Source organism: Crocuta crocuta, unplaced genomic scaffold, assembly GCF_008692635.1.
Source record: "Crocuta crocuta isolate KB4526 unplaced genomic scaffold, BGI_CrCroc_1.0 scaffold45, whole genome shotgun sequence".
NCBI lineage: Eukaryota > Metazoa > Chordata > Mammalia > Carnivora > Hyaenidae > Crocuta > Crocuta crocuta.
The window spans coordinates 312423-326731 of record NW_027530544.1 but is presented as its reverse complement, the minus strand read 5'-3'; the positions used below and the strand labels follow the sequence as shown (position 1 = coordinate 326731).

Below are 14309 nucleotides of genomic sequence, written 5' to 3'. Positions count from 1 at the left end.
CTGGTTGGTTTTTAAATTCAGTGTTTCTAAAAAAAAATTTGATCCAAAGAGAAAAGGTAAAGAAAAATGCTTAACAGTATGTAAAAACAAGTCATGCTGTTGCAACCTCACTATTGTGACTTTATTGTTTCAGACCCAAAACTTTCCAAGTTTGGTAGTAAACGAAGAATCCCCATGTTGGAAAGTACTGCTAACTGTGCAGCACCGGCTTTGTCTCACTTGCTGCCTCAGGCAAGTGAATACAGAGAATACAGGTGGAGTCTAGATTCCTATCCAGCTTGCAGAGGGGTTACCATGATGGCAGATAGCAATATAATAAAATAATTATTTTAATGGCCCTAAGGCAGCTCTTAATGTGTGGACACAGACACTTGTTCCTTAACTGATCCTAGATGACATGCATTTTGCTAACATGGCATTTCAAAATAAACCTTAAGCCAGCTTTACAGAGAAAAATGCTTTTTAGAACTTGGTGATTTAAATTTTGCACAGTAAAATTACATCCAAAATATTTTCATATTTAACATCTTTATGGACTTTCTTGTAAGTGAACATATATGAAACCTATTCCCTGGAGTTGACAGATTCTCCAAATAGAACAAGTACACATTTTCAACCAAATGATGTTGATTGCAAAGGTATAAAATTGAATTTTTGATCTCTGGGAATACAAACGACTTATGTTTATTCTTCCTAGAGTTGAATCTCAAGAGAAAAAAGGAATTGCTCCATTTCAGCTTTATCTCCCCGCCCCCCACCACGCTCCATTCCCCACCCAGGGAATAGCTACCCTATGTTTATTCTGTTAGAATATTTTAGAATCAGTGCATTATCAAGAAATCAGGATCTCAGTGTATCTTCTTCCAAATGCATAGTAATACTGACCTTTGAATTTTGGGATCTCCAAAGATGATTGGAACCATCTGAGAGCATCACTTTAATGTTTCCCATATTATCTCCAGGCCACCTGGAACTACACATATATTAAGTGTCCAGTTACCAGTATAAACTTAAGAGCTGCAAAGTTCTAAAGGCTATTGTCTGTAGACACTTATTACCCTTTCAGTTTCCTCAAAGGCCATTCTAAAAGGATACTTTCTTTATAGAGTTGAATCTTAGAAAAGAGAAAAAAAAAAAAAGGATTTCTGGTCTATTGATTCCCCCCCACACACACACACACATATTTCTCTCCCCATTTACCTTTCTCTTAGCCTTTCTCTCTTGACCTTCCACATTTGAGCAATTTTGAAGAAAAGTAAAGTTATATCTCAAGTGACTGTGAGTAAATTAGGGAGAGGAAAAGGAGATATTTTACTTCACATTTAGAAGGAAAAAGAAAATGAGGACTTGACTTTTGATTCCCTGACTTTAGGACCAGTTTCTTTAGCTGAATATCTTCAGGGTTCTCTGTCTTTTGTTCTTGATATACTTGGGGGAAATTAGCTTTTCAAACATGAAAAGGCTGGCACATCTTGTTTAGGCCTCTGTTAGCCTCAGAGTTGGCTTATTAGGAGAGCCTGGATTTATACCATAGCTTTTCCATTCCCCTTGTAGCAACTGGTTTTGCTCTGTTCTGTACTCTCTTACATAAGGGTAAGTAAGGTATAACTGTGTTATGGCTGAATTATGTGAATAATCAGCTTTGTTCCTAAGGCCCTGTTCTCCTTTGAGCATCTGTTTCCATGCCATCACCACCTTCCAGAAAAATGGCAGCTTGAAGCTTTTTATGGAAGATTATGGTCTTCTTCTGCATTCCACTCTTAAATTGTTCTCTCTCATTTTTCACAGACAAATATCAAAGGAGATATTGAAAATTCCTATAGCTTTTACATATAGTGATCTTGTAATAAAATTTCATTTTAGTTTCTAAGTTTCAGCTTTGTTTTTTTGAAAAACTTTTGACTATATTCTAATTCACTTCTTAGCAAAGCAGGATTGTTTCATAACAGGTATGTGCCATTTAGAAAATAAGGGACCATTGTACCTCATTTCTAGAGTGAAAGTAAAAAAAAGTCAGATGCAATTCAAACAAAATCTTATATTATGGGGAAAAATAGAGACATGGGCACTATTCAAAGTGCAGAGACACTGAAGAAATTTGATTACATCCTAATGAGTTCTTCTATACAGAGTACAGAGAGAAATAGAACTACAGAATATGACAGAAATATAGGTTTTGCTAGTACTACAAAAAATTAGCTGGGATCAAATAGAAGCCTTCCTCTTGGCCAAATTCAGGGAATAAGTAGAAATATCAACAGCTCTTATTTGTTGGGTGATTATGACATGCACAGGCTCTGTGTTTGGTGCATGGCATATAGTATCTCATTCAATCCTCAGAATAATCTTCAGGAATAGATATTTATTCCCATTTCACCAGTGAAGCTTAGAGAGTTTAAGAAACTTTACACAGGGTCCAATGCCTAGTTTATGATAGAGTGAGCATTTGAACCCATTTCCTGCAAGATTCTATAGTTGTATTTTTGAAACTATGACTTTAGACTGCATCTGGCACTACCTTTCCAAAGAATTACAGTGGTTCCCATTGCTTATAGAATAAGCTTTATTTAGCATCCATTCAATGCCCCACATGATCCAACCTCACTTCCCATCCTCATTTCCTACCCTATCCACCTTAACACATTTTCCACTTCTAAATTCAGTGTGTGTATGTGTGTGCGCACATGCGTGCACGTGCATGTATGTGTGTATTCATTCTTATGCATTTTGTTCATTATGTTCCTGACACCTGGAATGCTTTTCCATGAAATCATCCTCAGTCCTGCCAGTTGAATTCTTTTATTAGTTCAGCTTCATCAACTTGCTGTACGGTTCAATTTATAATATAAATTTCACTTTGGTTACATATTTACTACATCTCTACAGCCCATACTACAGTTTTGAATATGTAATTATTCATCCTTGTCTCACAAGTATTTTTTGCTTATGAGCATTTCATGTGTTTTTTAGGATGGAAAAGAGCTCCTGGGAAGCTCAGGAGAGGAGAATGAAGGAGCAGTACCTTATAGCTATCTCAGATAAAGATCAGCAGCTCAGTCATCTGCAGAATCTTATGAGGGAATTGAGATCTCCTTCCTCCCATACTGAGGCCCTCAAAGTGCAGTACCAAAGACAGGTGAGTAAATTCAGTGCTGATTGCTACTTAGAGATCACCACCACCCAGGAAGCATCAGCTTCCTGCAAGCCAAGTGCTCATCTACCACTCTTAGGCAAGCTGTCTTGTGACCTCCTATGAGGTGGACAGGGTTTATTGAGGGAAGGAATTAAGCATGAACAGCATTGGGAGGGAATTTCATCAGTGCTTATATCCTGGCAGGCATCCCCAGAGACATTGGCGTCCCTAGATGGATCACAAAACCTAGTTTATGAGACAGAACTTCTTAGGACTCAGCTCAATGACAGCTTAAAGGAAATTCACCAAAAGGAATTGAGAATTCAGCAACTAAACAGTAAGGTAAGTGTTTCCTGCTAGACTGAAGTTCAATTTCTTATTTCCATGACCAGAAGCAAGACGGTAAGTATGACCTGATTAAACCTGGTTTCTAGCTTTAGGGCACAGAAGATTTACTTGGAGCCCGGGTTACACCCCTCAAAGCACAGGCACAGGACCATATCCTTTTTCTCATCCTCGGAATGTCCTTGCGAATGATTGGAGAAATCTAATCAATAAGAATTTAAAAATAAAAATCCAATTCGTTTAGGAGGACTTGCTCCCCAGCATTGTCTCACCATCTGTCTCTCTGGTTAGTAATATTGAGATAACTCCCCACAGATCCTCCAACACCTTCCTGTCTGTTTCCCAGCAGTGCACAACAGGAAAAATGTCTCCTGAAGGAAGCATTTCAGATGTGATTAGATAGCAGGGATAGAGGTGAGAGGGCTGCTCTTTGTTCCACTCCATTTGTATACTTCTTCACTGGTGTCTAACGTTCTGGATCTAAAGAAGCCAGATTTTCCCCAGACCCCATCCATGCCATCCAGACATTCTAAAGAAGCATCCTGGAGTAAATAGGATGTATTTCTGTAGGGAGGAGCCACTTTGCCATCTGATCCCGAGAGCCAGTCTCACCAATGCAAGATTAAAGAAAATTATTCTTGGAAGACTTCTCACATCTCTGTCTTCTCTCCTCATTCATTCTCTGTCTTCTCTTCCTTATTCACCTGCCTTTCCTCCCTCACCCTCTTATGAATCATTTTACTCCTGTTGCTTTTTGACTGTTCAAATATTCTCTAGTGGCAACTCCCTAGTTCTGCCTCCTTCAGAGGAACCCAGCTAGGTAGTTTATGTTAGAACTAGAAGGGATTTAAGAGGTCATTTGGACTCTAGAGTACAAAGATTGACTTTGAGGAGAGCTGTGAATGTCCAAAAATTATATACAAAATGATGTGTGTGTATGTGTGTGTGTGTGTGTTTGTGTGTAAGTTTCTCATCATGAGAACTCATCAGTTCACCAAAGAATCTATAAGCCAAAAATGGTAAAGATTGGTAAACTGTATCATGGATAAGGAAACTAAGGCCCAGAGGTATTAAGTAATTTGCCTAAGGTGTGTGGAGGAGGTGATTCTGAGATAAATATGATAACAGTGTGTGGAAAAGCACCGTACCTAGCTTATGTAGAAGGTAGTTACTAAATGTTAAATTCAACTCCATTGACATTGAAGTATCAGACACTGATCGTGCTATTAACTTTGTCAGACAAATTTGCATCTTAAAAAATAGGTTTGTTGATCCAAATGAATGGGTAAAACTATAGACCTTTTATTAGGGTAATTGTCTGGGAGTAGTTATTTTTTCATATAAATAAGTTTATTAAATTTATTTATTTTGTTTTGGTGGGGGGAGCAGTGGAGGGGCAGAGAGTGAGGGAAAGGGAAAGGCAGAAACCCAAGCAGGCGCCACACTGTCAGTACAGAGCCCGATGCAGGGCTCAAACTCACGAACCATGATCAGAGCTGAAGTCAAGAGTCAGATGTTCTACCAACGGAGCCACCCAGCCACCCCTGTCTGGGAGTTTTCAAGGGGGCTCCAGAAAAGCTCTTATCCAGTTCACTTTGTTTCCATAAACTAGATTCCACCTCAACCTTGTTACATTTGCTCTCCTGAAAATCACTCTAAATAAGGCTGAGCATTTGTCTTTCTAGGACAGTATTTTAAACCGTGATTCAGGGCCATTCATAAATGATGAGGTCATTTTAGTGGGTAGCAACTAAAAAGTTTTCAATGTAAACTTTTTTTAAATGTTTATTTTTGAGAGAGAGAGAGAGCTAGCCAGCACATATGGGGGAGGAGCAGAGAGAGAGGACAGAGGATCCAAAGCAGGCTCCATGCTGACAGCAGCTAGCCCGATGCAGGGCTTGAACTCCCCAACTTTGAGATCATGACCTGAGCTGGAGTCTGACACTCAACCAACCAAGCTACCCAGGTACCCCTAATGTTAATGTTTTATTGAGTAAAAGGTACAAAAAGCATACAAACCATAAATGCAACAGAACATATTTTCACAAAGTGAAGACGCCTGTATAGCCAGCACTCAGATCAAGAATTAGAACATACCAGAACCCTAGAAGTCCCTCATGTTCTTTTCTGTTTACTGCCACCCCCTTCTTAGAACTACTACTTAGATATATGGAATCACATCTTCTCTCTTACGTTGCTTCATTTATTTTGTGAGATTCATCCATGTTGTATATTGTGTGATTTTTCCTTTCTCATGCTGTACAGTATTACATTGTAGCCTTATACCATAGTTTCTCTGTTCTGCTGTTTAGAGCACTTTTGGGTTTTTCCAGTTAGGGCTATTAGAAGCAGTGCAAATAGTGTTTTGTAAAAAGCACAATAAAAAAGATTGGAAATATGTGTGTAGTATGTAATATGTAATAAAGAATATATCTTGTTTTGGGAAACTTTAGTTTCAATTATATATATTTATATACTGGTTCTGGGTCATAAGCAAAGTTATGTTTTCTTTAACAACTTTATTGAGATATACTTCATCTATCACTTAAAGTATGAGAAGCACTACTTTGGGTCACTATCATTCTGGGTGAGAGAGTGCTTCCTTTAGAAATCAATTGTAAGGTATTATCTCTGTCCCCAGTGTCATTCATTTATTCATTCAGCAAACAAATAACTATTACTTGCCTTCTATGAGCCTGGCTGTATGTTAGGATACACAGTGGCCCCTCATGGAGCATATCATCTGATGAGCTTAGAGTCTCACTCTAAATGGGTCCCAGCTACCTAGGAGAATTGCTTCTTGGGCCCTTGAATGGGAGCAGAGTAGATGGACTGTCAGCATAGAATGGCTCCTCTCCAAGCCACTGACCTAATTCTTTCCATGGATGCTCAGACTTTATATATGTAATTCTGCCAGCATGATTGGATGTTTGTATGTAATGCAAACTTAAAAACATGTAACCTAAAACTTAAAAACATGGGAGGAATGATTATTGGTATAATGTAGTCTAGATTATTCCCTCCTATATCTGTTTTTATAAGTATAGATATGATGAAGTACAACAGCTTATGAGCCTAGAACAGAGGTCAGCAAATTCTTCTTTCAAGGCCCATGGTAAATATTTTTGGTCTGTAGGCTATGCCGTCTCTGTTACCACTGTTCAGCTCTACAGTTGTGTCACAAAAGCAGCTGTACGTGGCACATAAATAGAGTGGTCATGTTCCAATAAAACCTTATTTACAAAAAAGGCAGTAGACCCTGGACCAAAGTTTTCCAATACCTGAGCTATAGGAATCTGTGTCTAATCCTAGACAGAATAATGCAAACATTATAGAATGTGCTTTATATGAGGATGGCTGGCTAATAAGCAATTAGACTTCTCCAGTGAAGAGGGTTTGCTTCCAATGAGTTTTACAGATCTATCTTTTCTCCTCTAGATTTGTGAAGGAAAAAAATGTTGTTGGATTTTTCAATACTGAGAGTTGTTTTTGTTTTTGTTTTGGGGTGATTTTTTTGTTTGTTTCTTGGTATAGTTGGACTGTTCACTCTTGCCAGAAAAATTAATTTTTGTGTGTTAGGAGAAGATTATAATACTCTGTCTCAGAACCCAGTAGTTGTCATTGTACACAGCAGTCATGTCTACCCCTGTCTTCAAATTAGTAGTGTTTGTCATTTATGAATGAGGACAGAAATTGTTCCTCTACCTCTCTCAAATCAGATCATACTTTAAAAAGTGCTTTGTAAACTTGCTTTTCAGAGGTAAGGTTATTTGTTGTGATTTTCATTCTGGCTATGCAAATATTTTTGTTATACCACGTGGATTTCTTATTCTAGTTTTCTGTGAGTATCAAATGTCCTTCCCATGCAGCCAGAGTATCTATAGAAAAATTTATCTTCTCTTTGAACATTGAGTCAACTTTTTTATACAAGTAGTAACCCAGAATACTCACAAAAAGAATACTCAGGAGAAGATTGAAAATGCATTCAGGTACACTGGTTTCCCTTCACATAATACATAGAGTCCTATAGCAGGGACCTTGGAGAGATATCTCTGATTGTTAATGTTTCTGGGTATTAATCAACTAAAACTTGAAACCTGACAGCCTGCAAGTGAGGAATTAGAATTCTAGTTCTAGGGGCCTGAGTTCAAATCATCATAAGAGCTACAATGGGTAAATTTTTCATTCAGTATAGAAAATAATTTTCTGCCTTTTGACATGGTGAAAAATGGCGTGGGCTACTCTGTCAGGTGGTGAGCACCCCTGACACTGGACATGTTCAAGGAAAGACTGAGTACCTACCTCTTACTCAGGTAGCAGAGGAAGTTCCTGCTTTGAGTGACAAATATTTCCACCTGAAAGTCTGTGCTTCCAATATAGTCTCTTACGTGTACATAGAAATTCAGGATTTCTTCTGTGTCTCCCACCTACCACCCATGGTAATTTCTTTTTCTACTTTTCTGACAACTTATAACTCTGCAGCAGTGAAGAATCTGCCCAGTACTGTGGTTGTGTGAATTTTTAGGTGACAGCTCTATGTCTTATTGACTTCTAAGGATTATAGTCATTTGTGAGTCATTTCACTTGGACCCAAGCTTTCTCCTCTTACATACTTGGGATTGTTATTCTATCAGATTGCTTGGGGGTTTCTGCTTTCTGGTTTTCCAGTCAATGTACTAGGCACCACAAATAGTTTCCTATCACTCCTCCAGAATTATTTACCTTTTTCGGTTGAAAAATGATGTTTTCTCAGTTTGAAGGAACACACAATGCTCTTGTTACTATTATTGAAATAAAGGTCTTACATTAAAAAAAAATTAGACTCTTGAAACTCTGAGAGTCTTCCTAAGCACTGCTTGCTATGAAACAGTCCTTCCTCTCTCCACTGTTGCAGTTCTCTCAACTACTTGAAGAGAAAAACACTCTTTCAGTACAGCTTGGCGATACCAGTCAGAGTCTTCGTGAGAGCCAGCAGCACTACACTGACCTTTTTAATCACTGCACGGTCTTGGAGAAGCAGGTCCAGGAGCTGCAAGCGGTGAGCAAGAAGGCCACAAGGGACTGGGAAAAGTGTTACAAAATTGAGTGCAAATGGGAGATCATAAAGAGCAGCAGGGGAGAGGCTGGTGCTTCAGGCTGAAGATGAATTAGATGTGACGGAAGAGAGGAGAGTGTTCACTGAGATGGGAATAAGGCCTAGAAAAATTAAAGAGTGAAGGGATTAGAAGAAGGACGAAGATCAGTGAAATGGTGGGAGAGAAATCAAAAAGTGAGTGGGAAACATTGATGACCGAGGCTTTAACTCTGTCACTAAGTCTGTAGATTTTACTTCAAGAAATAAGAAAGCTATAGGAAGATTTGGCCCTGACAAACAAAACAGGCAGAGCTGGTGACGCAGTCCAGCGGCATGTACTGTTGGAGCTGGGAGATAGTGAGAATTAGCATTGAGCTGAATAGGACAGAAAAGGAGGAGAAGGTTTGGGAGTAGTCGAACAACGGAAGGATCAGAGTAGCTTTTGGAAAGCCCATGAGCCTCCACTAGACGAAAGCAGATTTCAGCAGTAAGCCTTTAAAATTTTAAGAGGACAGATTCAAAAATTATTATCTGGGAGAAAATCTAATCAAGAGTTTTAGGTAGGATATTAATTTCTTAGAGCAGAAGAGTCTCACTTCTGACTCTGTACTTGAATAGAATGACAAGAGGAGTGTTCTTCTCCAGGGTGTCTCATTCTGTCTGGTGTTGAGTGAGTTCTCATTTTGTCCACACAGTTTCTTAAGTGCATTTATCACTGAATTACTACACTTATTCTTCTTCTAGGGGCCTCTGAATATAGATGTTGCTCCAGGAGCTCCCCAAGAAAAGAATGGAGCTCACAGGAAGAGTGATCCTGAGGAACTGAGGGAACCACAACTCAGGTAGGGGAGCAGCCCTCAACGCTGGTGCACACACTACGTGTACAGAAATGGACAGTCATCTGGATGGAACCGGAGCCCAGAGTATGGGTTTAATATGTCTTCTTATCAGCCTCACCGAATTGGTGTGAGGATTGAATAGTACCAACTGTAATAGCAAATTTGTAAAGTTGAAAGTTTGTAAAGAAATAGCAGCACACAGGCACACATGCACACGCACACACCACTAATCCTGTGGTATTCAAATGAAAGATATGCAGTCAATCTCTAAAATCGGAGGCGTTTTCTACAGCTTATTTTGACAGCTACACTTTTAAAATACTCTTTTTTTTAAATCTTTTCCCCCTCCTATTTTTTGTTTGTACAAATGTCTATACGTTTTCCTGCTTTATAATCTTATGAAGGATTTGAATCCCTTGTGTCAGCAACTGTGTTCTGCAGCTACTGATGCTGCTTGATGTCCTTTCATTTTGAAGCTTTTCTGAAGCTCAGCAGCAACTATGTAACACTAAGCAAGAGATGAGCGAATTACGGAAGCTCCTGGAAGAAGAGCGAGACCAAAGAGTGGCTGCTGAGAATGCCCTTTCCGTGGCCGAGGAACAGATCCGGCGGTAAGGGGCTGAGGGAGATAGCCTCTGTTCACTTCTCATCATTTCTGGGTACACTGAGTACATTTCAGGGCCAGACTTGGGAATAAATAGGATCTAATTCCCGTCTTGAGATGGGCGCTGCAGTGAAGTTTGGGGTCAAGATAAGCCACATTGATCTAAGGTTAGCTCCTCCACAGTGTCCTCTTTAGCCCTGATGAAAAATGCAAATGTAGGTAGCTGATCAAGTGCTGCCTGCCCAGGCCCCATGCTGCCATGTTAATGTTAGAGCTTCCTTCACATGTACTCTGTATGTATGTGGAACTCAGTGCACTTGTTATTTCTTCTTAAAGAAATTTATTTTGAGAAGGAGAGTGAGCGAGTGGGAGAGGGGCAGAGAGTGGGAGAGAGAGAATCCCAAGCAGGCTGTGCACTGCCAGCATGGATCCCAACTTGGGGGCTCAAACCCATGAACCATGAGATCATGACCTGAGCTGAAGTCACGAATCGGACACTTAACAAACTGAGCCACCCAGGCATCCCCAGTGGACTTGCTGTTTGGTTCACCAGCATTGACAAGGATTTCATTTTTCCTCGGCCTAGCCTACAGAAGTGGACATACTGACCTGCATAGTGCCAGACTTTGCTGTTCCAGATCAGGGCAGTCCCTGAAAAGCTTATCATCTGAAGGAAAAGACACAGAAGGTATACTGTGCAGTCAGCCTGACTCTCAGAGGAAAACTGGCAAGATGGAGCTAGACTGTGCTCACTCAGTTTCTCCTTCCAGACTAACAAGTCAGATTAAAGTGTTCTTTCTTTCCAGGAGAAAACTTGGCGACCTGCAATGAGAGGCCAGGAGTGTTTGGCTAATGGACATCCCTTCATATGGAGGAGGGGAGAATTCCATCCTTCCCACCACGATTAAAAAGTGCATCCCTATGGGCAAATGTTCCAATGTGCTATGTTACCTGAAGCCCCTTTGATGCAGTTTATGTATTTTGAGAAACCACTGAATGGAAAAAAGACAGCTTCTTCATTAAATAGAGAAGTTCCAGTATTAAACAAATCAGCAAAAAATGAAGAAGAAAGCAGTACAGGCTGCCAGTTCAGTTCAGTCCTAAGAACCCCACAGAAATCTTTCTTGGATGCTTTTGCCTAATTAGCCTTTGGTAAATGAAAAAAAAAAAAAAACAATTTAATGGGTTTCTCTGGTGTATTGGTAAAAAAGAACATGAGGTTTAGAGACACACCTGGGTTTTGAATTCTGGCTCGACCTCTTATTGGCTGTGCTACCATGGGCAAGAAATTTTATCACTCTAAGAAATCTTACTTTGAAGTTAGTAGTACCAACCTCTAACTTGAGGATTAAGTATGTGTACAGCACCCAGTCCAGCATCTGATACACAGTAGGCAGTTAATTCCTCGTAGTCATCCTCACTGTTTACTGCTGCTGAAAGAAACTGATCCACTTGCACACTACTTGTGTGGGGACAGAGACTATGGGAGCAGCCTTTGCTGCAAGTCTCTCATGCTACATCACACAGCAAGATGGCTGGGAAGACTTCACCTGATCAGCGGCTTGTGCTATAAACCAAGCCATGTCTCTTTTTTCCCCTCAACACAGGTTGGAGCACAGTGAATGGGACTCTGCGCGGTCTCCTCTCATTGGCTCCTGTGGCACTCAGGAGCAAGCACTGCTAGTAGATCTTACAAGCAGCAGCTGTCGAAGGGTAAGAAGGGGAGAGGCCTAAGGAGAGGGTACTATGCTAGCAGACAGGGCTGGCTGCACTGAGGGCAAGGGATTGAGGAAAAGGAAGGTGAAGGTCCAGGCACTGAGTACCTGATGGATCTGAGACTGGAAGGGTATAGAAGGTTAGAGGAACCTAGTGTAGTTGGCCAACTGACCTGAGGGGGCTTTCTCTTGGGATACCTCTTTCCTGCAATGTTTGGAGAAGGGAATGGGACATATCCCTGTAGGGCAAACCTCTCTGACTTTCCACTTTTTCTTTCAGACGCGGAGTGGTGCTGGATGGAAGCGGGTCCTGCGTTCACTCTGTCATTCCCGGACCCGAGTGCCACTGCTAGCAGCCATCTACTTTCTGATGGTTCATGTGCTACTCGTTCTGTGTTTCACAGGCCATCTATAAACTGAATTCTCATCTTTGCGACCACTCCCCTCAGAACTTGGAGTTCCCTCATCTCTAACATCCAAACCATCAATTCTAGTGGAACAGTCTTCCCACTTACAGGTCTTCTCTCCAACTCTCCACAGAAAGTGCCTGCACAAACAGAGGTGGATGTCAGCCCAGGGCAGAGCTGCAGGGACCAGCGGGTCTGCTTTCTTCTACTGCCCCGGGGCCAGAGCACTTCTGCATAATCTGAGCAGGCCCCGCAGTCGGTGGTCGAGCCTGGTATTTGTTCAGATTTTGCAGGGCCCTGAGTTTTTGTGGTCCTGTGAAAGATGCTGAAGAATGTCTTTCAGCTTAAAAGATGGTTCTAATAAACCTAATAATCTGAAGTCTAGTATCATTTCGATTGATACTCTCTTTGCTTCAGTTACCTTATATTTTCTCCTGCTTCAGAGGGAAGGTGGACCTGCCCTAAACAAAGTTCTGGGGAACAGTATCTCCTAGAATAGCTGATTAGATCTCTTGCAAAATAGGGTGGGAGCTAAAGAACTTCCCAGGGTTTTAGTTGTCCATTCCCAGGGTAGGACCCCGACTCCTTCCCTGGCTGTTCAGACATAACTGGAGTTAGAATTGAGGTCCTGGACTATAAGGATAGAATCCTATTGTGTGTGTCCTTGATCACATATATACTGAGGTTTTAAGTGGCCCATGCCTTTCCCTTCACTGAAAGGAAGAATTGGCTATGGACAGTGGAGATCAGATTTTTGTCATTCCAGTGTTCTCTAGATATGCTTTGAGTGTAGGCCCTAAAACAGTATACTAGGAGCTAATCCTAGGTGAGGCTTGACTCCCACCAGGGAGATCTGACTGGTCTGATGACCACTCCTAGCCTCTGGATATACCAAGCTACTCTGCTATTGGTGATAGTTAGCCCAGTTTCTCAGCCCATAGCCATCTGCCCTCTGTGGTAACAGAGGTGAGGAAAGTGGAGGGCAAATATAAAGAAGACAATATATCTAAATCTAAGTCTGAGAATGGCAACCAGGATGGAATTCCATTTGTGCCTGTTCCTTGCCTCCCTTTCCCCGACCCTTACCTGCAGGTTAGTTTCTCATTACGCACATGATATGTTCCCTGCCTGCTCTCACCACCCAAAGAAGAGAGAAAACTAGTGGACTGATTGATCTGCTGTGATCCTTTGTTCTTTGGTGACCAAATCTTGGTCACAGCAACCCAGGAACTTTCCTGAACAACTGTAAAATAATAAAATTATTTTCAGAATCAAAACTGGTGGTGGCGCATACATGTGTATGAATGTATGTATACACTGGTGCTTATGTACATGTGCTTGCATGCTGGGCAAGGAAGGGTAAATAGGGGATGGAGGATTGGGGCAGCCAGGAATGGATTCAGGGGTAGTAAGCTCTACCTGTTCAGGCTTCCTTCTCCCAGGCCAACATCAGTAATGGCTACATATGTCATTCTAGCCTTAGCCTCCAGACCCCAGGGTGATAAAGCAGAGTGAGGAAATTCATTCTAGTATTGAACCAAACAAACTGGGCCTTAGAGCCTGAGATTCATGCAACTCAAGCCTGGGCCTGAGAGAACACTTACCTGGTATATACTGAAAACATTAGGTCTCTAAGGATCCCTACGAATGGGATTTGGGGAAAGAGAAATCTAAGAGGGCTAGCAGAATAAACATTATTATGTTATTGTTTTTTAAGTTTATTTATTTTGAGGGAGAGAGAGAGAGTAGGGGAGCAACAGAGAAGGAGAGAGAGAATCCCAAGCAGGTTCCATGCTGTCAGCACGAAGCCCTATGTGGGGCTCAAACTCCTGAACCGTGATATCATGATCTGAGCTGAAGTCAGATGCTTAATCAACAGAGCCACTGGGGCGCCCCTACTATGTTATTTTTATATTAAGTTGCTGCTTAGGAAAAGCTAACTTACTTCATTAAAATATGATAAGTGAATTGAACCAAGGTTTTATGGCTTCAAACCCCATGCTATTTGTATGCTCCACCTCACTGTCCCTCATTAGAAATGAACTTGGGGACACCTGGTTGGCTCAGTCGGTTAAGTGTCAGGCTCTTAATTTCAGCTCAGGTCATGATTCCATGATATGTGGGATAGAGCTAGAGTGAAGAGCCTGCTTGGGATTCTTTCTCTCCCTCTGTCCCTCCTCTGTTCGTGCTCA

General features: G+C 41.1%; 1 protein-coding gene across 6 annotated transcripts in view; it reads left to right on the top strand.

Annotated features, from left to right (window-relative positions):
• The window catches only part of GOLGB1 (golgin B1), a 93984-nt gene extending 81488 nt beyond the window's left edge, over positions 1–12496 (top strand). For 5 of the 6 annotated variants that reach the window (XM_077767590.1, XM_077767589.1, XM_077767587.1 and 2 more), the window contains 7 exons: positions 2971–3136; positions 3338–3475; positions 8373–8516; positions 9297–9394; positions 9868–10002; positions 11603–11708; positions 11991–12496. In XM_077767590.1, the coding sequence (XP_077623716.1) occupies positions 2971–3136; positions 3338–3475; positions 8373–8516; positions 9297–9394; positions 9868–10002; positions 11603–11708; positions 11991–12125 (922 nt within the window). In that variant the 3' untranslated portion in view covers positions 12126–12496. The remainder of the gene's footprint in view (positions 1–2970; positions 3137–3337; positions 3476–8372; positions 8517–9296; positions 9395–9867; positions 10003–11602; positions 11709–11990) is intronic. The other variant, XM_077767588.1, reaches the window with a different exon arrangement.
• Positions 12497–14309: the final 1813 nt, after the last annotated feature.